Genomic DNA, 25814 nt, shown 5'->3' on the forward strand with positions numbered 1-25814 from the left:
GTTGTGTCCTTTACTCACCAGTGGTTTGGATTCTTTCACTTTTGTGTCTCTGCTGCCATCTAGTGGTTCAATATCTGCTCCTTCATAGTTAATCACACGTGTAGAAACTTGAAAACCAGGTGATGTAACAGATTCTACAAGTTATAAAAGGAAAATACAATAAAAGCTATCCATAAAAAGGGTTTTCTTGTATTCTTTTAATGAACAATCGAAGGCAAACTTGAAAAAATGCAGACCAAACTTTCAGTCCGTCTGTACTGGCACCGGATATCCCCAGTACCCAGGGGTGAAAGTAGGATAAAGTTCTTGTAGGAACTAATCCCCCTCTGAAGGATTTGTTCACAATAGGTAAACAAGACTAGTTTTAGTATGCGTAAGCATACTAAAACTAGTCTTGTTTACCTAATTCAGAGTAGGCCTAACTGTAAAAAGGCTATTTTCAAGGTATATATATATTCTGATTATGTTCACGGTATATTCCCATGTGTTCTGCCACCAGGAGGCCGTGTGGGCTGCCTGTTACATTGCAGCAGTGTAAATGTAACGTTATGCCGCTGTAGTGTAGTATGCTCGTCTGAGGGACAAACTGGCAACGTTAGATAAAGGGAAACGTTTGTTCTAGTTAACATTTGATTCGTTTCTGCTCCTGTTGTGAGCATCAGTAAGCTGCAGAGGTGTCAAAAGTATTCACATTCATTACTCAGGTAGAAGTATAAGTTTACTCAAGTAAAAGTATAAAAGTACTGGTTTCAAAACTACTTAAAGTATAAAAGTAAAAGTAATGTAAGGGGGAAAAAAGCCATTAAGGACAAAAGCCATTGAAAATGAATGCATCTTAGTATAATGCAAATATATTAAAGAACCATATATGTGTACTATTGAGCATTAACATGTGTTTCAGAGAGCAGCAGATATGATGACTAGTTGCCTATAAGTATTGTAATGGTGCAAAAAGTCAAACTTCAGAGGCATGTTTTCATTTATCCTAACCTTTATTGGAATGTACATCCAAGTTTAGTTGCAGGAATCTGAGGGCGACAGATGTAAGAACAAAACTGGATAAGAACATCTGAAACAACCCCAACCAAATTCACTCTATCCGGATGGAGCAATTTAACTGGATAGTTTTTTTTAAAGGCCGAAATGAAATAGAGTAACAAGGCTGTTTTTAAAATGTAAGGAGTAAAAAGTACAGATAATTGCATGAAAATGTAAGGAGTAAAAGTAAAAAGTCGTCTGAAAAATAATTACTCCAGTGAAGTATAGATAACCAAAATTTCTACTTAAGTAAGGTAACGAAGTATTTGTACTTCGTTACTTGACACCTCTGGTAAGCTGGGAATAACAGGTGGAGCATCTGTCCTCTTTTCTCTCCTTCCACTCTGCTCAAAACGCCTTCCTGTGCCATCCGGGTCTATATTTCTTTCCGGATCCCCGTTCCGGACCGATCCGGCTTACTTTCACCCCTGCCAGTACCTGAGGTGTATAAAGTACTTGAAAAAAGTAACTAAGTAAAAGTAGAAATACCATAACTGAAAAAAGACTTTGGTAAAAGTTAAAGTCACCCATAAGAAAATTACTTGAGTAAAAGTCTTAAAGTAGCTCACATTAAATGTACTTAAGTATCAAAAGTATCTTGTGAGAAAATATACTCAAATATCAAAAGTTAAAGTACAAGTATTTTATAGTACGCATGAAAGAAGCAACGCAACCAAAAAGGATCCTTCCCTTGTTTTTTTTTATTTCACTTTCAGGTGAATGAGTGTGTTTATATGGGAAGTTTAATTCCTCTTTAATTCCGAATTCGGAAGTAAGTGGCTGGTTTATTCCGATTTTAAATCTGAATAGAATAATTCCGTGATCATGTCTACACTCATTCCGCTTTAAATTAATTCTGGTTTTTCTTTCTGCTCGTTCTCTCGCCCGTCTGTCTCCATGACGCTTATATTCCACTGGGCTTGTTTTCCAAACAAAGTTTCAAGATCTCGCAGTAAACACTGGTCAAGAGCAGAGACTATTTACTTAATAAATAGCTTGGAGGACCTGGAAATAATTAAAAGAACAGATGGCAGGAAACATCTGGTCCTCCATATTGTTGCTAATCGAGTAAGTTGTTTTCTTCTGGTAGACGTCATTTCCGGTAGACGTAACTTCCGGTAAACGTCTTTACGTAATACGTAAAGACGTCCGCCCTCCTATCCAATCAGAACCTTCCCTACCCCTAGAACTTAAGCGGAATTGGATAAAGCTGATCAAACGTGTTTTCCATATAAACCTCAATTCGGAATTACTATTTCCATGTAAACTCGAAGGAAAATAGTTTAATTCTGAATTATTTAATTCCGAATAATTAATTCCGAATTAAAAAACATCAATTAACCGTGGCCATTGAAATGTGGTATAGAATACAACACCAAAAATAAACTGTCTTTCTTGCAAAATGTAACATAGGCACCACTTTTTAACATTTTAACTATGTTGGGGGGATTCCTTATTAGCTTTAATTCACTTACTTCAACGTGCTTCTTCAGGTTGGATGCCGCGCATCCCGCAGTCAACGTTAATTTTGCGGTAGTAGTACCGTATGTAGTTCTTCTCGTCCTCTCGGACCCACGCATTCCAGATAATTCTTTGATTATTTTAATTTGTAACGAGTAATGAAGTGGCAAATGTCAAAGTAACCAAGTAAAACTAAATGTTTTAACTTTTAAAGGTAGTGAAGTAAAAGTAAAAGTCCTGATAAAAATACAAAAAAAAACGCAAGTAAAGAACAAATCCTCAATAGTCCTCCTTAAATAGTGTAACGAATTACATCTACTTCGTTACTATACACCACTGGCTAGTACCCCATAATCTCTGGAGACCCTCCACGTTGGGGGGGGTCATGGTTGGACTGGCTCGGCAAACTCTTCTCCTCCAACGACCCCAGCGAGGTTATAGAGCGGAACCACATGGTTCCTCCTACAGTTCAGGGGTCCGTTTCACAAAGCAAGTTTAGTGAAAACTCTGAGTCTGTTAATCCTGAAATGAGGGAAACTCGGAGTTTTCCGTTTCACAAAGAGAGGTAACGCAAACCAGAGAAAGAGAGGTAACTATAGCCTGTTTCACAAAGAGAGGTAACTTAAGCTCTGGGTCAGTTACTGTGATATTCTGTGTCTTGTGTTCATGTCATAACCTCACCTGCCCACTAGAGGCAGCACTCCCTCTCTCTCTTCCTATATAGGTGTTGACCTTTGTCTGAACCCGCCCCTGTGAGCAGCCATTTTGGGACTGCTGTTTGGAATGTTTGCTCTCCCTGATTTGAGATAAAAGAATTAACCTGCCTTGGTCTTTGTCATCTTTCCTTGGATGTTTCATTGGCGACGAGGATAAACTTTGGAGCGGGAGAGAAGCGAGTATGGCCACTATAGGCACTGTCGGGCCATTTGACAGCCAATCTCAAACATGGGAAGAGTATTGTGAAGTCTTGGAGTTTTTCTTCACAGCTAATGAGATCACTGATGCTGGTAAGAGGAAAGCCGTTTTACTCAGTTGTTGTGGCCCAGCAACATACAGTCTATTGAAGAGTTTGGTGAGCCCGGCTACACCTGGAGAAAAAAACTTTGCATTTTTGGTCACTACCTTAAAGGAACATTTCAACCCTAAGCCCAGTGAGATTGTGCAAAGGTTCAAGTTTAATACCCGGACACGCCGTCCAGGGGAGTCCATTGCAGAATATGTGGCTGATCTCAGGAAGCTTGCACGGGACTGTAATTATGGAGACACTTTACTACAGATGTTGAGAGATCGGCTGGTCTGTGGTGTGAATGATGACAGTATTCAGAGGAAACTGCTGTCCCACCGGGAGCTGGACTTCAAAAAGGCCTGGGAGATCGCCCAGTCCATGGAGACGGCTGATAAGGACGTGCGGGACATCCAGGCCCTGTGGAGGGAGGAAGCTGGAGCAGCAGGCCGAGCCAAGCCTGGGGAAGTGGTCTACCAGGTTTCGGAGCAGCGAGCCCACGTCTCACCAGCTCCGGGGCCCCAATGCTTCAGGTGCAAGGGGCGGCACTCACCCTCCGACTGTCGTTTTGCCGCAGAGACATGCCATGGCTGTGGAAAAAAAGGGCATCTAATTCGGGCCTGTAGATCCAAAGGAAAGCCCACCCCAGGTCAGTCAGGTCCCCAGGGCAAGGCAGTGGGGGGGAGGTCCCGTAGAGCACATCTATTGCGAGATGGGGGTAGTAGTAGCTCTGAATCAGAGCAGGATATGTCGTCCATGCATGCTTTATGTATGGTAGGACAGAACAATCAGAAGGTGCCCCCTATCCTACAGTCAGTGTTTATCAATGGAAAAGAAGTCCATTTTGAGGTTGATACGGGCTGTAGTGTTACCATTGTCAGTCAAAAGCAGTATGTTAAGCTGAGAAATCTGGCTATTATGCCCAAGTTAGACACCTGCCCCATAAAGCTGAAGACTTACACCGGTGAGCGGCTTCAGGTTAAAGGCATGGCCCGGGTCACTGTAACTCACCAGAATGTTTCTCGAGAGCTACCAGTTATCGTGGTGGCTGGCTCCGGTCCCAATCTCCTAGGGCGGAGTTGGCTCCAAGCATTAGCCATGGAGGTCCACTCCATTCATCAGGTGGAGTCTGCACCCAACAACCCCCCGAAACCTGGCACCACCAGGTTAGAGGAAGTACTGATGAAGCATGATGCAGTGTTCAAAGATGAGCTTGGAACTCTGAAGGGCATCAAAGCGACTATCCATGTGGATGCGGAGGCTAAGCCGAAGTTCTTCAAACCAAGGTCAGTCCCCTATGCTGTCAGACCCTTAGTGGAAGCTGAATTGGATAGGCTTCTTGAAGATAAGATTATTGAACCGGTGACTCACTCAGAATGGGCTGCACCTATAGTGCCCATACTCAAGCCTTGTGGGGGGGTCAGAATATGTGGGGACTATAAAGTGACTGTTAATCAGGCCTCCAGTGTAGAGCAATACCCCATTCCTAGAGTGGAAGATATATTCGCCAAGCTCTCTGGAGGAGAACAGTTTTCTAAGCTTGACATGAGCCACGCTTATTTACAGGTGGTGTTAGATGAGAGCTCCCAGCAGTATGTCACGATAAACACCCATAGAGGCCTATATACCTATAAGCGGTTGCCTTTTGGTGTATCATCTAGTCCTGCTATTTTTCAGAGGATTATGGAGGGGATCCTCCGGGGAATCCCTCACTGCAGTGTGTTTTTGGATGATATTCTTCTGAGTGGTCCAACAGAGACAGAGCATCTGAAAACCCTGGAGGAGGTGCTACTGTAACTAATGTAATTATTGATGCTCACTCTAAGTGGATAGAGGCCTATCCTCTCCACTCATCAACCACGGCTGCCACCATTGAATGTCTAAGAGACTGTTTCAGCAGATTTGGACTGCCTGAGATGGTGGTCTCTGATAATGCGACTTGCTACACAAGTAGAGACTTTCAGGAGTTTATGGTCCGGAATGGTATCCAGCATGTCACCACTGCCCCCTGGCACCCGGCCTCTAACGGCCTGGCCGAGAGGGCGGTCCAAACACTAAAATCCCTCCTGAAGAAGAGCTCAGGCGGTTCAGTGGAGACAAAGCTGTCACGTGCTCTGTTCAGTTACAGGATCACCCCCCAGTCTACTACGGGCAAATCTCCTGCAGAGCTGATGATGAATGGGAAGCTGAGGTCTACACTGGACCTTCTGCACCCAGACCTCCAGTCTCGAGTGCAACACAAGCAGTGGAAGCAGAAGGAACAGCATGATCACCATACCAAAAGTTAGAACCAGGACACACGGGGAGGCGGCATTCAGTTTTTATGGTCCCCGATTGTGGAACAGCCTCCCGGAGAACCTCAGGGCCGCAGAGACTGTTGATGTTTTTAAAAAGAGGCTCAAGACCCATCTCTTTAATCAGGCTGTTAACTGACTCATTTAACTCTTATACATTTCTTATGCTCACCCTTATTTTTATTGAATCTTACTGCTCTGTTTTGCATAGTCTCATTACAGGCAAAGCAATATATGTTAATCCTTTATTTGTTATAATTTTGATGATTGAATTGTTTAATGATTTCATAATATATTCTAATTTTTTTAGATTTTTTATTTGAGGTTTTCATAAACTGTGAGCCATAGGCTAATCATCAAAATTATAACAAATAAAGGCTTGAAATATCTCACTTTGCATGTAGTGGGAAATAATATTTGTTTCACCTTAAGTTGAATTTACTACGAATGAAGTTTTGCAATATATTCACATTTTTCGACCTCCACCTGTATATTATTACATAAATAAATAAGAGCATAATATGTGTCTGTATTGGTTCAATACGGAACGCAACTTTTAATTCTCAATTACGGAACAATTCCGTATTTCAAGGGACGGGTGGCGTCCTACATAAACCTGTCCAAGCCATAAAAGGAGTTCCACAGGATTGCAGGTGAATGATGTAGAGATCTGTTAAATTAATTTTATATTATATTCTGTGCTGCGGTGTTACTCTTTTTTCGAAAAACATGTTCAAATTCGCCGTATGCGCGCATTAAAATCTCTAATTCCATTCGGGTGAAAAAGGACACGGCGTGAAGTATGTGGATCTTCAGATGCAAACTAACGTTTCCTCAAAGGGATTTTGTAAAAAAAAAAAAAGAAAAGAAAAAGTATGTGGATCTTTTGTGTCGCCGGTTGCCATGGTGAATCATTTACAATTAATGCTGGCTTTTGATAGTTGTGGCGCGCGCGCTTAACTCCAGGTGAAACTACTTAGAGTTGAGTAAATTAACTCAAATCCGCTGTTCTGGAACTGAAAACTCAGAGTTTCCGATCTCGGAGTAGATCAACTAAGAGTTCAGGATTAGACTCAGAGTTTGTTGAACCTGCTTTGTGAAACGGACCCCAGGTCCAGCAGCTAATCGGACCCTCCTGTGCAGCATCCCTGCTTTAAACTATAACACACCAGCTGGTTCAGACATGACCTGACCTCAAACCTCCACGTCACGCTTCCTCAGGGCGAGCCGTAAAAGTGTTGCAGGGGCAGAATGCATGCTGGGAAGCCTCATTTCATGTTTAGGAGCTTTCATCTCTCGTCTCTTGCAAACAAACACAAGAAAGGAAGAAAATGGCCGCGGCGATGTTAACTTCAGTGGTTATTTTGGAGACAGGAAGTGGCGGAGGGCGGTTCACGAGGCTAAAAGTGGAAAGATGGGAGTTAAAAACAGGCAGAGGATCAGTCTGAAACACATCCTGTTATCTGCCGAGACACCTGCCGCTGCAACATCCTTGAAGCCTCCTGACGGAGACCCGGAGCTCACGAGAACACATACATCTGAATACGTTTTAAACAGCCCGGTTGTAAAAGGGTCACTTACAAGTCACTTTCCAGCCAGACACACCCACAATCATCACCATTTAAATGTCTTAAAAATAATTCTTAATCTTTTTCTTCTCAGAGTTCCTGGAAAGATATAAACTATCGATGGTTCATCTGCAGAGGAGGATCAAGGTAGTCATGGGCCCCTAGGCTATTTTTTCTCTGGGGCCCCCCTTATGCAGTATGTTCTCCCAGAAAAAAGTAATTTTGTGCCACGTGTAACAGTGCACATGGCAGTAGCACTCATTTACTATAACAGCCTTTAGTTGTAACAAAAATACTACAGAAAGCCATTTAAAGTACATCTGCAAGCTTAACAAGTGTTAAGCTTTCTGAACCAAGACACATCTGCAGCAGCAGCACAGACCGCACACACACACACACACACACACACACACACACACACACACACACACCACCCTGTTCTATAGCAGAACACACTCTCACAGAGGCACAAATCAAGCAGTGGGGCAGAGGAATACCATTTCAACAAAAACTGTAATACAGCAGCAGCAGTGTGTGTGTGTGTGTGTGTGTGTGTGTGTGTGTGTGTGTGTGTGTGTGTGTGTGTGTGTGTGTGTGTGTGTGTGTGTGTGTGTGTGTGTGTGTGTGTGTGTGTGTGTGTGTGTGTGTGTGTGTGTGTGTGAGACAGCAATGTAACAGAACTGCAGCCCAGTAAATAAACACAACTTACTTTCACAGGTCTCTCTTTCTTGTTTTCCTGGATGAGAAGTCTTTCATGAGGCTGGTAAAATCCAGTTGTCTAAGAATATCACTCTCAATGCTCATCAAAGACGGTGATTGAGTCTTTTTTGGCCCAATGTGGATCTCAGTTTATTCTTCACAAGTCCAAGTTTTGAAAATGAACCATCCCCACTGGCATTGGTAACAGGTAAAGTAAAAAAGAGTCAGTGCTATATCAACATTAGGAAACACTGACTGTAGTCTCCGTCCTCTGAACCTGTCACGGCCCGGTTCAGTTGTCTCATCTGCTTGTTTTTTTCTTGTTGTCATTGACACCCACCAGACTTAAAGGAGCTGTATGTAAGAGCAATAATAAAACGAATCATAAAATGACCCCGATATGTCAACAGACATTTAAAAATCATGTTCATTTCAAATACTTATGTCACTGACAACAGCACTCAAGCCAGGATATTCCAGTTTAAAAAGAGGAGTTGCAGCCCTCAACTGATGTTGATGTTGTCATTTTTTGTTTTGGCCTGAAGCTCCACCCTCCACCTATCTCCCAATCACAAAGTCAGTATTGTTTCGGCATCCGGGTTGCCAGCTCGGCTCTAATTATCGCAGCCATGGCAGTCTACGTTCCTGCTGCTTTCTGCAGCCTACCTGGCAACCTCTGGTCGGGGGGAGGAGGGGGAGGGTACAGGCCGCTCAACAATATTTTGAAAGTGACTGCAGTACCAGTTTTGGCCATTTCTTACAGACGGCTCCTTTAAAATACCCTGTTAGCTTTGGAATCTTCATTAATAATTGCTTGTCGCTTTTTTCTTTCTCCCGCTGCACTTTACGTTTCTGAGCGCCACTGAGTTTCTTGTCGGACATTTTGCCGCTGTAAAGCCTGATTTATGGTTCCGCGTAAAAACGACGGCGTAGGCTACGGCGTAAGGTACGCGTCGACGCGCGCCGTACGGTGCGCGACCCGCGTACCCTACGCCGTAGGCTCTGCGATGGTGTAACGTGGAACCATAAATCAGCCTTCAGATTGACAGGCGACAGCATTGTGACGGATGAACGACAAATCAAATGAGCTGATTGGATAGAAGTGACGCATGTTTGCCCAATCAGTGCTTTTTTGCTTGTTTATTACCCCACGGACCAATAGAGTTCACCTTTTTTTATACCATTGTAGTGTATTTACATTTATAAAAAATATCTTGACCAATCCAAGGGCCCCCTCCACACGTGGGGCCCCTAGGCTGCAGCCTAGGGAAGCCTGTGCATTAATCTGCGCATGTTCATCTGGTTCTCTTGAGCTCGTACCAAATTCACATGGCAGTAAACGATTTGTCAAAGATTTGAATTTCAGCAGTTGATAAACCGTGCTGAGTGGAGTCTAATCAGCACATTGGATCTCATCGTAGATGTAAAAAAACAACTGGACAACCCCCCCGTGACCTTGTGTTTAAAACCTTTTTTTATATTGCTTCGCACGGCGCCAAGTTGGACACCATGCTGGACGTCATTCTGGACGTCATGCTGGACGCCATGGTGGGCGCCATGCTGGACGCCTTGTTGGGCGAAAGGCTGGACGCCATGTTAGGCACCATGCTGGACGCCATGCTGGGTGCCATGCTGGGTGCCATGTTGGATGCCATGTTGGATGCCATGTTGGGCACCATGTTGGACGTCATGCTAGACGCCATGTTGGATGCCATGTTGGATGCCATGTTGGGCACCATGTTGGACGTCATGCTAGACGCCATGTTGGGTGCCATGTTGGATGCCATTCGGGGTGCCATACTGGATGCCATGTTATGCGCGAGGCTGTGGTTGACCACGTCAGGTGACTGACCACCGGGTTCCTGACCAAGCTTTGCAACTCTTGGCTGCCAGACTAATGGCACTTTTCCACTAGTATCGGCTCAGCCCGGTACGGCTCGGCGCGGCTTTACACGGCCCCACACGTGTGTTTTCGCACTGCCAGGGGAGAAGTGGCCAGGTTGTGGTGAAGCTGCTGTGACGTACTCGATTGCGCAACACCTTTGTTCATGTCGGCGCTGATCAGAAATCAGCTGGAGCCGGGAGCGGCTGAGAAAAAAACAGCCCGTCTACATCGCTTTTTTAATTTTTTCTCGACAGCCACCAGGTTTATGAACATCTGCACCTCAGAGTTGGATCACCAAACAGACGTTTTGCGCTTCATAATAAAATCGCCGCGAGTCCCCTCGCGCTGACTCCCGCTTCCTGATTCAAACGTCTGACGGCCCCGCCCCCCGACCAATCAGAGGCGCGGAGGGTGGTGACGTCCCCACCCCCCGACCAATCGGTGGCGAGGAGGTGGTGACGTCAGAAATAGTCCCTGCTCAGCCCGCTTTCAGAACCTCACTGAAATGGTTACAGAAAAAAGTATCGACTTGGAGCGGCTCTACCCGTCTCAGCCCTAGTGCGAAAGCGCAAAACGGGTAGAACCGAGCTAAGGTGATACTAATGCAAAAGCGCCATAAGGGTCCTTAAGTGGTCCAAGTTGGAGGTGTCTTCTGGGTAGCCATCTTTTACCCGTAGCTGAGGAAAGCTACCAAAGATGTCGCACCCATCCACCAGTCAGTTCAGTTGGACAGGGCTAATCCCCGCTAGCAGCAGGCCGAGTCAACCACCGGTCCCAGCTCTGCTAGTCCTCGTTTCACCTCCCGCAGCACTCGTTTTAGAAATCAACACTTAAAATGAGGATGCTCGGACAGATTTGATAAGAATGAGGGCATAGTAGTATTCATTAGCATCATAGCTTAGCAAAAACTAAGTTAGCCATGCTAAAATGGGCGTGTCCCCAGGCTGCAACATCCTGCCATGCAGTATGTGTGATGTCACAGAGGGATTGTCCAGTTACAGTCTTCAGGTATATTAGATTTTTAGAGTTACTTCAAACACTTTAATATCTCCCTTCAAGCAGAAAACTTTTTTTTTTATCTTTTAGAATAAATTTATCTTATACAATATTTCCTCTTTAACATGGTATTGGATGGAGAGAGAGCAGAGGAGTGAGCAGTGGAGAGAGAGTACAGGGGGCGGTGAAGGAGGAACTGTCAGAATCACAGGAAACAGGCGAATCTGCAACTACTCATGAGGCTCCGGTCAGCGGCTCACAAGGAGCTGAGGATCTGGATGGACGGCTGAATCCAGCGCCGGCTGTTTGTGGTGAGTACGGACGCTTGTGGGTTCACAGTGCTGCTTAGACGCTTCAGAGGAAGTAGGAAACATGACAACCGTGACGGCCAGGGACGTGGCAGACGACTGCAGCACTTAGTCTGATCAAAAACAATCAGTCAAGTTTTTATGGATCTCGCAGATGGAAAACTGGAATCAGGTGAAGGAAGAAGCTGGATTAAAAACACAAGACAGAGCTTTTCTGGAGCTACAAACATCCATCCCTTCACCCATCCATCCATCCATCCATCCATCCATCCATCCATCCATCCATCCATACATACATACATACATACATCCCTTCACCCATTCCTTCATCCATCCATCCATACATCCATACATCCATCCATCCATCATCCATCCATCCATCCATACATCCATCCATCCATCATCCATCCATCCATCCATCCATCATCCATACATCCATCCATCCATCATCCATACATCCATCCATCCATCCATCCATCCATCCATCCATCCATCCATCCTACACAAACGGATGCTCAAAAGAAGAAATCAAATTTTCTATTAACTTTCACTGCAGAGAAGTTTTGTAAAGACTGAAAAATGTAATTTTCTAAACCAACATTGTGAAATGTTCACAGTCTAAGAATGAACCTCAAGATGTGATGAGAGGACGGACGAAAACGTGTGGGTTACAATCAGCAGATAACTGGAGCTGATTCACATCCGACCCAGATAAAGTTAACTTGGTCTCTCGTGGCGAAGGACGGGAGACGTGTGTCGGTGAAGGTGTTGTTGGTGTCATGTTTAGTTCTTGTTTACATGAAAAGAACAATAAAAATCTAATTAGAAATGTACGCTTCATGTAGAAGCGTAAATATGAACCTTGGCCCCCATGTGACCACAAGTGGTATTGCAACATAAACCAGGCAAAAATCTGGTTTTCAGAACTGGAGTCAGATATGAAAACATAAATAAAGACCTGACGGAACATAACAGGACTGAGATGGATGAGAAGTTTTATATCTGGTTTCTGCTGATTTCAGCTGCATATGAAGCCCAGAAGAAGCAGCTCAGCCTCCAGTAGTTTAATTGTACCGTCTTATTTGCTCAGGAGTCAATATAAGTAATATAAGTTGTAAAAACAATATCCCATGCACACTCACACACACTTATTTTTGTCTTTATTCTTTATATATTGCATTATTAGTTTGCTATCACTTTTTTGTAGTTATACCTTTCGTTTTTATATGTTAATTTTGTGTTCTTTATAACACATGAAATTTTAATAACTTCGGCGGAGGTTTCAAATAACCCCATTGGGTTTTTTGCCTCTTCCTGCACCGTATTTATATTTGATATTTCCTGTATATTTTTAAAACTGTGCAAAACAATAAACTAAACTAAACTAAACTAAACTAAACTAATTGTTTAATTGTTTAATTAGGATCCCCATTAGCTACAGCATGACTGCAGCTATTCTTCCTGGGGTCCGCCAACATTAAGAAATAGATAGATGTTCCATAAAATGAAGACAGCGAAATGAGAACATAACACAAAACAAAAACACTGCACAGTTAGGGTTAGTAGCAGTCCACAATTTCATTTCATTTGTAGTCTAGAACTTCACAACTGATCTAATACATAAAAAAAGAAAGAAAATATTCATAACAGTCATAACCAACTATGTTTCAATTTACAGTATGTCAGACCATCAGTCTCAGCAAACTGCTCGTTTAAGTGTAGTCCAGCAGTAATGACGGACCTCAACTTTCTTTAAAATATAACCTTTAGATTAAGTTATTTTGATTCCCTGCTGACAGTCGACGCATCGATACGGACAAAGAAACAGCACAGAAAGTCCTGTCGTTCAGGTGAATTTGAATATTACTGAACCAACAGTTGTCCTTCGGTCAGAGATGCGTGTCGGCTGTCGGAGCACATGTGACCTCTGCGGTTTCAGACTTACAGTAGATAGCACCACAGAAGAAGAACAGGTCTGTGGGTGCCGGTCCGGCCGGTTGGGCCGGTTCTTGGCTTCACTACTAACCAACTCTTCCTGTTCACGCCTCACAACAATTCTCTCCTCCTCGTGACCAGAGACCTCCAACGCTGCAGCCCAGATGTTGTACATTTCCTAGTCTGCTGTGAGACGGCGTTGGATTATCAAGACGGCGTTGGATTATCAAGTCAAGGACAGAGTGGTTGTTGTCTTTAAAGAAACAAACCCTCGACCTTCAATAAATAATGAATTTTATTAAAAATCAGCTTGTAAAAACATCTAACTATTGTGGTTCAACAGGATCGTTTAAAACCAGAACTAATGAAAGTGTTCGGAACAAATGAGTTGGTGCTCCTAGCAGAGATGTAAATAACGTTTCCATGGCGACGAGTTAGACTAAAGTGTCCTGTAATGGACATCTCAGGTGTCTTCTGTCAGTCTGACCTTTTGAAGGGTTAAAAGTCCCTCTGCTGGTTGGTATCAGGGTGTCCACCACCCTGGACCTGGACCAGAGAAACCAGAGGAGACGGTTGTCTGAGGACACCAGAAGAACCTTCTCGACCAGCATGTTGAAGACTAGAAGACCGTCTCCGAGCAGCTGGATGTCCCTGACTACAGTAGGATGTTTCATTCAGAGGTTCAGGCTCCAAAGGACTGAGGACAACCTTCGTGGACGTGGACACAAGAGGACAAACAAATGGAAATCAAAGAGTCCAGAACAACTTCTAAGACCGGAGATATACTTGCAGTTCAGAACGTGTACGCATCATGGCCGCCACGCGTATCCTGCGTTCATTTGACGCGTCGATGTGCACGTTCTCAAAAAAACACTGAACGCATACGCAACCTGCAGTTCTGGCTGTGGCCACGAGTGGCGCTGGTCCCGGTCTGATACCGGCCGGTCCCGGTCTGATACCGGCCGGTCCCGGTCTGATACCGGCCGGTCCCGGTCTGATACCGGCCGGTCCCGGTCTGATACCGGCCGGTCCCGGTCAGATACCGGCTGGTCCCAGTCAGATACCAGCTGGCCACAAGTGACGGCGCGGAGGTCGCTGGCGCCGTTTCCTTTGCCGAGATCGCAACCAAAGCAATGTTATAATCTCCTACATCATCCAATATTGTCATTTAAACTTGTATGTTGTTCTAATCTGCTACTGCTACTACCGCTGCTACTACCGCTACTACCGCTACTACTAAATATTTAATTACTTTTCCAACTGTTGCTCTGCTTACTGCCCCATATCGGTCACCGCCGGTACGATGCGCTCTCCTCACATACAACGCGAGCGACGTTGCGGTTGGTGGTGCACACGAACGGACGCGAACGCAAGCACCAACAGCAAGTATATCTCGGCTCTAAAGAGGTTCAAGGTGACCTCCATGGTCCAGGTCCATCAGAGTCAGATCATCAAAGGGGGACCACCAAGGAGGACTCTACTGTTGGAACCAAGGTGGACCACCAAGGAGGACTCTACCGTTGGAACCAAGGTGGACCACCGAGGAGGATTCTACTGTTGGAACCAAGGTGGACCACCGAAGAGGACTCTACTGTTGGAACCAAGGTGGACCACCAAGGAGGACTCTACCGTTGGAACCAAGGTGGACCACCGAGGAGGACTCCACCGTTGGAACCAAGGTGGACCACCAAGGAGGACTCTACCGTTGGAACCAAGGTGGACCACCAAGGAGGACTCTACCATTGGAACCAAGGTGGACCACCAAGGAGGACTCTACCGTTGGAACCAAGGTGGAAAACCAAGGAGGACTCTACTGTTGGAACCAAGGTTGACCATCGAGGAGGACTCTACTGTTGGAACCAAGGTTGACCACCGAGGAGGACTCTACTGTTGGAACCAAGCTGGACCACCAAGGAGTACTCTACTGTTGGAACCAAGGTGGACCACCAAGGAGTACTCTACTGTTGGAACCAAGGTGGACCACCAAGGAGGACTTTACTGTTGGAACCAAGGTGGACCACCGAGGTGGACTCTACTGTTGGAACCAAGGTGGATCACCAAGGAGGACTTTACTGTTGGAACCAAGGTGGACCACCGAGGAGGACTCTACCGTTGGAACCAAGGTGGACCACTAAGAAGGACTGGAACTACGTGGCAGCAGTGATCACAGAGCTCCGCTCGGGCCGTGTTAGAGAGGTCTGATGTAGATTGGAGTTCGTCAGTAACATACCACGAGTCTATCTGAGTGAAGTTTGTGCTTTGAGGCTCACGTGGAATTTTCAAGGATGAGAAACGTAAAAATATATTTTTAAGATTACAAGATGAAGGATTTACAAGATAAACAGCAGCAAAAATAAAGTGTACAAAACATAAACCAGATGACAAAGAATGTAAACTCTGAGGGAGCTGCACTCAGCAGTCTGACGGCCCGAGGACAGAACCGGCAGGACCGGCAGGACCTGCAAAACCTGCAACACCTGCAGAACCTGCAAAACCTGTAGGACCTGCTGAACCTGCAAAACCTGCAGGACCTGCGGAACCTGCAAAACTTGCAGAACCTGCAAAACCTGCAGGACCTGCGGAACCTGCAAAACCTGCAGAACCTGCAGAACCTGCAGGACCTGCAGAACCTGCAGGACCTGCAGGACCTGCAGAACCTGCTGAACCTGCAGAACCTGCTGAACCTGCAGGACCTGCTGAACCTGCAGGACCTGCTGAACCTGCAGAACCTGCTGAACCTGCAGGACCTGCTGAACCTGCAGAGCCTGTTGAACCTGCAGGGCCTGCAGAACCTGCTGAACCTGCAGAACCTGCTGAACCTGCTGAACCTGCAGAACCTGCAGGACCTGCTGAACCTGCAGGACCTGCTGAACCTGCAGGACCTGCTGAACCTGCAGAACCTGCTGAACCTGCAGGACCTGCAGAACCTGCTGAACCTGCAGAACCTGCTGAACCTGCAGAACCTGCTGAACCTGCAGGACCTGCAGAACCTGCTGAACCTGCAGGACCTGCAGGACCTGCTGAACCTGCAGAACCTGCTGAACCTGCAGGACCTGCTGAACCTGCAGAACCTGCTGAACCTGCAGGACCTGCTGAACCTGCAGGACCTGCTGGACCTGCAGAACCTGCAGGACCTGCTGAACCTGCAGAACCTGCAGAACCTGCAGGACCTGCAGGACCTGCTAAACCTGCAGGACCGGCAGAACCTGCTGAACCTAGAGGACCTGCAGAACCTACAGAAGCTGCAGAACCTGCAGAACCTGCAGGACCTGCAGGACCTGCAGGACCTGCTGGGTGAGTGCTCCTGGACTGTCCTCCTGGTGGTCGTCAGCTCTGGGCCGGTGAGGCGCTGATATGGTTTCACCGACCGCTACAGGGCGCTGCCTTTGGGGATGTTGCATCTATAAAAGTATCCGGAACCAGAAGAACCAGAAGAACCAGAAGAACCAGTAGAACAGGAAGAACCAGTATAACAGGAAGAACCAGTAGTACCGGAAGAACCAGTAGAACCAGTAGAACCCGACCATCCCTCCGTGAAGTCACTCAACAACTTTTCTCCAGAGGGATGCAACTGTTAAAGTCGTGGTCGTGTCCCGGAGCTCAGTTCGGCCCGTATCTGGTGACGTAGTTCTGATCCAGACGTAACGAGGAGCTGGAGCCACCAACCATGCCGCCACACTGGATGTTTAATTACCTTAACTTGCGTTTATTTGAGATTCAGGCACGTGTTTTAGGGATAAAAACGGAGTGAACGGAGACCAAAGGATCAAACCTGAGGACTTTTGCTTTTTTGTTTCAAAAAATGAAGCCAAAAGGTTCTATAGAAGAAAGCAGAAGCTTTGTGGTCGGTTGATAAACACCTGAGTCTGGTTTTTCAGACGTCGGTCCTCGGTGGTTCCAGCAGCGATGGACGGTGCGATCCGACTCGGATGGACCTCGACCTTGAGGTCACCTTGAATCCCTTTGGGAGACATAGTAGGGGGTTCAGTAATCAGCGGTCCAGGGTCCAGTCCTGTTCTGTTCTCCTGCAGACGTCATGCACAGATGCCTGCATGTTGTACGATGATGAAGCTCATTCGACACCAAGAGGTTTTCATCTGTCGAACAGAGGGTCTGCATTGACGTCACTTCCCCACTGGAACAGCACACTCACTCGCACTGAGTGGCAAAACATCAACAAAAACAGCTGCAACTAGTGGAGAAGACGGGATAACAGCCGATTATGGACTTAAATTAAAGGGTTTCCTGATATTTATATGTACTTAATTTCTACGCCGGAGGAAATACACGAAGCAAAGCTTGAAGGCATATAAAAGTCTTGACGCTTGGTCCTACTTCAAGGCAGGATTTGTTGGCAAAATTAAAGTAATGAGGACACCGAACTTTATGATTTGACCGTTTTAACGTTAGCTACCCAAAAATCCAACATTACCTGATACAAAATGGGAACCGCAAATCCACGTTTCGGTGCCTGGAATCCAGTTGTTTCTGTGAATTGCAGCGATCCATTTGTCTCTCTTAAGCTTATTTTTCGGCCGTCTGTAAAACGATAACTCCGATTTCTTGCTAAATCTATGAGTACAGTCGATCGCACAACAGCTCTTTCCCATTTTAGATGTTTTCCAGTTGCTCAAACTGAAAGTTTACGCTGCCACTCAGTCTTTCTGCCACTCAGTCTTTCTGACACTCAGTCTTTCTGACACTCAGTCTTTCTGACACTCAGTCTTTCTGACCCGCTGTGAAGTCGCATCTGTGACATCATGCGCATTCCCTCTATATACATGTACAAATAGATAATCAAAAGATTCAGCAAGTAAAAACTGTGAAGCTTCTTGGACTTTGGCTGGACTGTACATTTTCATGATCTGATCACATCAACAAAGTTGTTGCCAAAATGGGCAGAGCTGTTGCCGTAGCGTGTAAATGTGCACCAATTCTCAACACTACGGCTGGGGATTGATTCAAATGTCAAGAATCGATTCTATTCCGATATCGATTTGGGTTAGTGTTATTAAAACAGTTTTTTGAGCTGTTGCATGAATTAAATGACTGTTTATTTATGCAACATATTAATACTAGTATTATATTGAGATCCAACAGCCAGTATTGTCAGCTAATGATGGTGTAAGGACCAATCAGCTCCCAGAATGCTGATAGAACTGCTTTCAGAAACATTGTGGTGCAGAATTACCAAACAGATCCAGGGCAGCAAATAGAGTCGTATGAAATCGGTTTTATTTATTCCCACATTCCGTTTTAATTTTTTCCATTTTCCTATTTCGGTTTTTAACTTTTGAGAATTTGGTTTTTAGCATTCTATGCAATTGTAACCCCAAGACAGTATATAAAGTAATGAAATATAGACAATTTATGCAATTATAACTGAAAGCTTTAATGTTTTCATACCTTTTAACATAAAGGCAAAAACATGGCACCAGTTATTCTCGTGTCCAACAAACATTCTTTTTTGGGCCTAAACAAAAAAATACTAAAAGTTGTAATGATGGAGAAAAAAAAAAAAAAAATCGATCTTTAGACATACAAATTGATTTTTAGGAATTAATATAAGAATCGATTTAGAATCGGAAAATCTATTTTTTCAACACAGGCCTACTCAACACACAGTTGTTTCGTCAAGTTGTTAGTTCATTGGTTTTGTGTCAGTTGGATTACTGTTCAGTTGTTTGGTCTGCTGCATCCAACAGTCTTCCTGCTTGTTCTGATTGGATAGGGGGGCGGACCGGAAGTTACGTCTACCGGAAAAAAAACAAACTTAGCCGCTACAACTTTGAAAAGCTCACAATTTTGATGTTTCCTGCCATCTGTTCTTTTAATTATTTCCAGGTCCTCCAAGCTATTTATTAAATAAATGGTCTCTGCTCTTGACCAGCGTTTACTGCGTGCTGCCATCTTGAAACTTTGTTGGGAAAACCCAAAGCCCAGCGTGGAATATAAGCGTCATGGCGACAGACGGGCAAGGGAACGAGCAGAAAGAAAGACCGGAATTAATTTAAAGAGGAATGAGTGTAGACATGATCACGGAATTATTCTATTCGGATTTAAAATTGGAATAAACCAGCCACTTACTTCGGAATTAAGTTTAATTCGGAATGGCCATTTTCATTCAGAATTAGGTGTTTACATGGTCAGTTTTTCTTCAAATATTTATTTAGACAGGACAATGCATATTACTACAACACTACATTAAGCAGTGTAAATACACCGGGTTTAGCAGAAATGCTAGTTTCCACCTGCAGTCCCCACAAACAACCATACACACTCACACTCACACCTACGGGCAATTTAGAATGATCAATTAACCTAGCATGCATGTTTTTGGACTGTGGGAGGAAACCGGAGTACCCGGAGGAAACCCACGCAAGCACGGGGAGAACATGCAAACTCCACACAGAAAGACCCTGCCGGGCCTGGGAGTCAAACCAGGAACCTTCTTGCTGTGAGGCAACAGTGCTAACCACTAAGCCACCGTGCTGCCCATTCTCATTTTAAATTGGATTTAATTTCAATTCTGAATTACAGAGGAATTAAACTTCCCATGTAAACGCACTGAGTGTTGCAGAAATGCATGAACGTCTCTCCTGGCCGAGGGTTGAGGGTACGATATCTACTTAGCCTATGTACTGAAATATTTCCATAGATGTATTAACACTCAGACTCCTAAATTGCCATCAGCTGTCAGCTTCTTTGTTTTGAACTCGTGTCACAATAAAGCCAGAAGAACAATCGCCCCCCCGGCAGGCGTCCACTCGGAGGCTTAAAATAACCCGGAGGACAGGAAGGGAAGAAGGCCGGCGGCAGTCGGCCTCCACGTTTTCACCCGGATGAACGGTGTGGGAGGGAAGAGCGTGTGAAGAGCAGCACAAACACAAGTTCAAGATGCTCTTTGTTTGTGCACGTGGCCCTGAGTAAACAGGGCCGGTTTATGGACCTTAAAGGCCTTTCTTCGTCCCAGCAGCAGATGGGGAAACGGGCACAGAGATTTATTTTTCTGGATGTGAAGAGAGAACAACTAAAGCTGGATTTAGAGTCCCAGCGCGAGAACGTACGGCGGACGCTTATTTCAGCGCCCTACACACACAATAATTCTTCTTTCCAGAGACCAGAACACGAGCCCCGAGCAATATTACATAAACATAACATAAACAATAGCAGGTAAAAACTCCCCTAGTGGGAGAAAAACCTGGTCGGTTAGCACGTGGCTAACTTTGCTGCCTCTTGTAGGGTTGCCAACCGTCCCTTGAAAAACGAAATTGTCCCGTATTTATAAACTAAAGTAGCGTCCCGTATTGAGCTGAAAAGGGATGCACTTTGTCCCGTATTACTGTGAGAGTCAAAAAATAGTCATAAAATGCCAATGGAAAATGGCCTTGAGCTGTTGAGTTTCCTGTTTTACTACAACTGTAGCCTACAGTCATGGCCTTTGAGGCACAAATATATTTACAAGTTTTCTACAGACTTTCTGTTTGCACTTTTGTTATCGCACTAAAAATGTGCACTATAACAAAATGGATGTTCTGCTTTCTTTCTAATGTTTTATATTAATTTATACAATTTTAAGTTAAGCAGGACAGGTTTCTGTTTAAGAAAGATACTTATTTTATTCAGTTCATTTTGTTATTTTGTATTAAAGGGGACCTAATTATGGCATTTAATGTATATTTTAAACAGGCCTTGAATGAAAAATCATTCCACAATTTAGTGCCCCTAAATCTCATCTTGTCTTGGTGTTGATCTTGGTCTTGTCTTGGTCTTGGTCTTGGTCTTGGTCTTGTCTTGTCACTCTCTGGTCTTGGTAGTGTCTTGGTCTTGATTTGGTCTTGACTCAGCCTTTCTTGACTTGGTCTTGGTCTTGATACTCATTGGTCTTGGTAGTGTTGAGCTCATGCTAAGCTAATATTCTAACTAGCGTTACTTAACACTCATTTTCATGATTCATCCCGCTCTCTGCGCTTAAACAGCTAACCAGAGGAGGACGGTAAAGACCACGTCCCTTATAACATTTATATTTTTGGATTTATATAATTTTATCATTGAAATACACCATTTAATGAGCATTTTTAGTTCAAAAGTAACTTTGGAGGGGTCCAGTAGGTGGGGACCAGGCGTAGCTGAGCTTGGTCTTGTCTTGGTCTTGGAGCTGAACTAGTCTTGGTCTTGGTCTTGATACTCTCTGGTCTTGGTAGTGTTTTGGTCTTGTCTTGGTCTTGACTCGGTCTTGACTCGGTCTTGACTTGGTCTTGTCTTGGTCTTGTCTTGGTCTTGTCTTGACTTGGTCTTGATTTGGCTCGACTTGGTCTTATCTTGACTTGGTCTTGACTTGGTCTTGACTTGGTCTTGTCTTGTTATTGTCTTGACTCAGTCTTGAGACCAAGCGTAGCTGAGCAGCCCCACCTTAAGGCTCCTGGCTGGGTCCAACCAGATGATGTTCTCCCAGACGGGTTCTAGCTGGTAGTTTCGGCACCAGCCGATCCCCGCCTTACCCCCAGACTCTTCCGGGCTGACTAACTGGATTGCTAACCAATAGTCCTCTAGATACCTTTACGTGGGACTGAGCTCCTGAAACAGAACCTTGGGCAGATGCCTATAAGTCCTGCAGGTCCATGCAGGTCCATGTTTTGATATAATTGGGTAATGTTGGGAATTACAATCTTGATGATGTTCTGTTATTTTTGTGTTTCCAGGGATGGATCGCCTTAACTCCACCCAAGTCTCCAACAACCAGTCAGACTTCAGCAGCATCTTCATCAAGCAGGTCCTTCCGTCCTTGTACTGCATCATCTTCGTGGTGGGCGTTCCCCTCAACGGCATGGCCGCCTGGATCTTCTTCAGGGTACCTGGGGACTCGGGTTTGGTGGTCTACCTGAAGAACATGGTGGTGGCCGACCTCCTCATGATGTCCACCCTCCCCTTCAAGGTGGCCCACGACCTGGACTTCGGTACCTGGCATATCCGAGTGATCACCTGCCGCTACACCGCCGTGCTCTTCTACTCGTCCATGTACACAGGAATCGTCTTCATTGGTTTTATTGGCCTGGAGCGCTACGTCAAGGTTGTCCACCCCTCTTCGTCCTCCACCTCGTCCCGCAGGTTCATGTTTGGTGGGGTTTCCTCACTGCACCTCCTGCAGAGCCCCCGATTCGCCCGGGTGTTGGCCCTTTTCACCTGGGGGCTCCTGATCCTCATCGTCCTGCCCAACGTCATCCTGACGAGCCGAACGGCCGATGAGCAAAGCTCCAGGAAATGCATGCAGCTGAAGACGCCGCTGGGCCTCAAGTGGCACAAGGTGTCCATCTACTTCAACGTGTCCCTGTTCTGGTTGACGCTGATCATCCTGGCCTTCTGCTACACCTCCATCGCCTGCCAAGTGTACAAGTCATACCGACGCGTTCGCCGCGACAAGGGCCACATCTGCCGCAAGTCCAACCGCAGCATCTTCAGCATCCTGGCAGTGTTCTTTATTTGCTTCGTGCCGTACCATGTCTGCCGAGTGCCGTACACCCTGAGCCAGATGCCGGCGTCGGTTTTCGGTGGGCACACCCGTTTCCTGCTGTTCCAGCTGAAGGAGGCAACGCTTTTCCTGTCCGCGCTCAATGTCTGCCTCGACCCCGTAGTCTACTTCCTCATGTGCCGGACCTTCAGAGAGTCGCTGCTCAGGAAACTGTCAGGAAAACAGAGGAGGAGATCGCTGGCCAACGGACAGAGTCTGAGCAACGTCTACCGCGAGAGGACGGACGAGACGAGAGACAAGTAGAGTTGAAAGTTACCAAGATTGACTTTTTACGAACCATACCAATAATCAGAAGTATACAGAAGAGTATTAGGGCCATGCAGGAGAAAAAATATTTGAGAGGGGAAGATTTATTTTTATTGTGCACTTCGAGAAAAAAGTCAATGTCAAGAAAAAAGCCGAAATGTCGAGATAAAAGTCGAAATGTCGAGATTGATGTTGAAATACAATTTCGAGAATAAAGTCGAAATTTTGACTTTTTTCTCGACATTTCGACTTTTTTCTCGAAATTGTACATCATTATTCTCAAAATTTTGCCTTTTTCCCTCAACATTTAAATTTTTTTCTCGAAATTGTACTTCAACATTCATTTCGACATTTCAACTTTTTTTCCGACATTTCAACTTTTTTCTCAACATTTCGACTTTTTTCTCGAAGTGCATAATGAAGAAAAAAATCTTCCTCCTCTAAAATATTGTTTTTATTTTTCTCCTGCCTGGCTCTAATACTCTTCCGTAGAAGTATGATACATCCATTAGATCAGTTTCCATACACATAGTCATCCCAGTACCTGCCTCCTTGTCTAATTTTAGGTTTTAACATTTAAAAAAATCCTTAGATGGTTTCCTGTACGAGTGTTTAAGTGTCTTGGGTGGTTGTAGAGGAGTTTTGGTCAAGGTTTTTGGACCCTGACTTCACTCTGAAGGTCCACCACAGCATTTGAACCAGGTTCAGGTCTGGAATGGACCTGGTCATGCCAAATCCTTGATTGTTAATAAAGGTTATTCTATTCTATTCTTTCATTTTCAGTCTTTCTAATGTAGATCTGCTGCTGTTTTGGGCATCATTGTCCTGTCACATGATGCACATCACCTACAGCAAGGTAAGGCCTGACCCTCAAATGCAGATGGGTATCAGTTCCTCAGGGACCAGAACTCAGACACCTACAGCTTTCAGCTCCACAGAAAAACACTGGAAGACCCTGAACTCGTGGTCCTCACTGTAGGTGGCCGAAAATGTACCCAATTAAAACTAAACAACACTAACAGACCTCGCCACCAGGGGGTGCCAGAGCAGCACTAAAGGAAACAGGGGGAGCTCCGAAAACCCCAAAACATGATTTTGAGCCTCCGTGGCCCAGAATTGGACCTCCACCGATTTTTTTTGAAACTCTGTACCCTGAAAGGTGAGGTCACAGGAGTGATCAGGAGTGAGTCAAGTTTTTGCCATTGTCAAAATGAACGTTCCGTGACCCCTAGCTGATTAAGCCTTTTTGAGGTCTTTTCGATGTGAATTTTGACACCAAAATCGTAAGGTGGGATGTCCTCAATGTACTTAACAAAACAAATCCAGTCCCGAGAGTTTACGAGGCCCCCCTGATGAGTCAGCAGAGCTTTTCAACAATAACCGATCAATCCAGACGGGAATCAGGAAAAGCGGGACTGTAGCTGCAGAAAACGACGCCTCGTATGGGAGTGCCCGCTGGTTCGATACTGGCCTCCTGTGCACGGTTTACTGGGTTCACCTACGTGGCTCCAATAGTGGCCTCCGTGTATACCCATGGATATGTACTTGACCCCCCCCCCCCCCCCCCCCCGTTTTATTGAGGATCCATCCTGTAGAGACTGAAGACGGCAAGGTATTCCAGAATGGATTTCGTACCAACAGCAATAAGAGAAAGGCGTACGTAAGAGGAGGAATGTATTGTAAAGAATTGTAAAGACCTATTGTAAAGACCTATTGTAAAGGCCTATTTTAAAATGTCAGCTTTCATATGTGGAAATGTGTTAGGAAGGACTGCTGACCTGTCCAGGGTTCCCCCTTTCTCTCACCTGTAATGAGCTGGACCCCCATGACCCTGTACAGCAGGGGCGTGAAACTCCAGCCCTCCAGGGCCGCCGTCCTGCAGGTTTTGGATGTTGCTTTGCATCAACAGACCGGATTCTTATTCCTCATCAGCTCATCAAAGTCTGGATAACTCTGTTGATGACACAGTTACCTGTATCGCGGTGTATCATTGTGTATCACGGTGGATACAGTGTATCCTGGTGTATCATGGTGTGTCGCGATGTTTCACGATGTATCACGGTGTATTGTGGTGTATCGCGATGTTTCATGTTGTAGCGTGATGTTTCACGTTGTATCGCGATGTTTCACGGTGTATCATAGTGTATTGTGTTGTATATGGTGTATTGCGATTTTTCACGGTGTATCGCGATGTTTCACGGTGTATTGCGGTGAATTGCTGTGTATCATGCTGTGTGGCGGTGAGTTGCGGTGTATCGCTGTGTATCACGGTGTATCATAGTGTATCGCGATGTTTCACGGTGTATCATGATGTATTGTGATGTTTCACGGTGTATCATGGTGTATCGTGATGTTTCACGGTGTATCATGATGTATTGTGATGTTTCACGGTGTATCATGGTGTATCGTGATGTTTCACGGTGTATCACGGTGTATCGCGTATCACGTAGCTACCACCACCGGTGAGAATGTGTATGATTGAATAATGATCTCTGTAAAGCGCTCTGGGTGCCTTGAGGGGCGCTGTATAAAACTAAGCCATTATTATTCACAGTGTATTGTGGTGAGTCGCAATGTTTGACAATGTACCGCGGCGTAACATAGTGTATCTCGGTGTATCATGGTTTATCGGTGTGTATCACGGCCTATCGGGCGTATCGTGCAACTCTGCAGCAGGGTAGCATCTGAGACATGCAGGATGCAAACCTTACGTGCAATCGTTAGTAAAGCTTCGACAGGGTTGACTTTTGTTCTCACGACTCTCAGAAATACTGTTCGTCCTCACAAGCACCACAGAGCTTTGTTTCTTTCACGGTTCAGTTCCCGGTCCTTTTCACAGGAACCAGTACAAG

General features: G+C 45.2%; 2 protein-coding genes across 2 annotated transcripts; both read left to right on the top strand.

Moving 5' to 3' along the window:
- Positions 1–3775: 3775 nt before the first annotated feature.
- Positions 3776–5790, top strand: LOC133442582 (uncharacterized protein K02A2.6-like). The gene is made up of 3 exons (XM_061720590.1): positions 3776–4035; positions 4384–5295; positions 5403–5790. The coding sequence occupies exons 1-3, from the start codon at positions 3776–3778 to the stop codon at positions 5788–5790; spliced, it is 1560 nt and encodes a 519-aa protein (XP_061576574.1).
- Positions 5791–11221: 5431 nt separating this feature from the next.
- On the top strand, positions 11222–23247 carry LOC133442079 (P2Y purinoceptor 14-like). The gene is made up of 2 exons (XM_061719993.1): positions 11222–11255; positions 21890–23247. Exon 2 carries the CDS (start codon positions 21892–21894, stop codon positions 22957–22959), a length of 1068 nt encoding a protein of 355 aa, XP_061575977.1. The 5' UTR covers positions 11222–11255; positions 21890–21891; the 3' UTR covers positions 22960–23247.
- The last annotated feature ends 2567 nt before the right edge of the window (positions 23248–25814 follow it).

The sequence above is a fragment of the Cololabis saira genome, chromosome 4 (genome assembly GCF_033807715.1).
Source record: "Cololabis saira isolate AMF1-May2022 chromosome 4, fColSai1.1, whole genome shotgun sequence".
In the NCBI taxonomy this organism is placed as follows: domain Eukaryota; kingdom Metazoa; phylum Chordata; class Actinopteri; order Beloniformes; family Belonidae; genus Cololabis; species Cololabis saira.

What these genes read in the sequence shown, in the direction of transcription:
- LOC133442582 (XM_061720590.1), top strand. Translation starts at nt 3,776, where the DNA reads ATGTTGAGAGATCGGCTGGTCTGTGGTGTGAATGATGACAGTATTCAG. An exon ending in CCGGGGCCCCAATGCTTCAG is followed by an intron (nt 4,036 to 4,383) that starts GTGCAAGGGGCG and finishes TACCATTGTCAG; the next exon opens with TCAAAAGCAGTATGTTAAGC. An exon ending in ACCCTGGAGGAGGTGCTACT is followed by an intron (nt 5,296 to 5,402) that starts GTAACTAATGTA and finishes CTGTTTCAGCAG; the next exon opens with ATTTGGACTGCCTGAGATGG.
- LOC133442079 (XM_061719993.1), top strand. Translation starts at nt 21,892, where the DNA reads ATGGATCGCCTTAACTCCACCCAAGTCTCCAACAACCAGTCAGACTTC.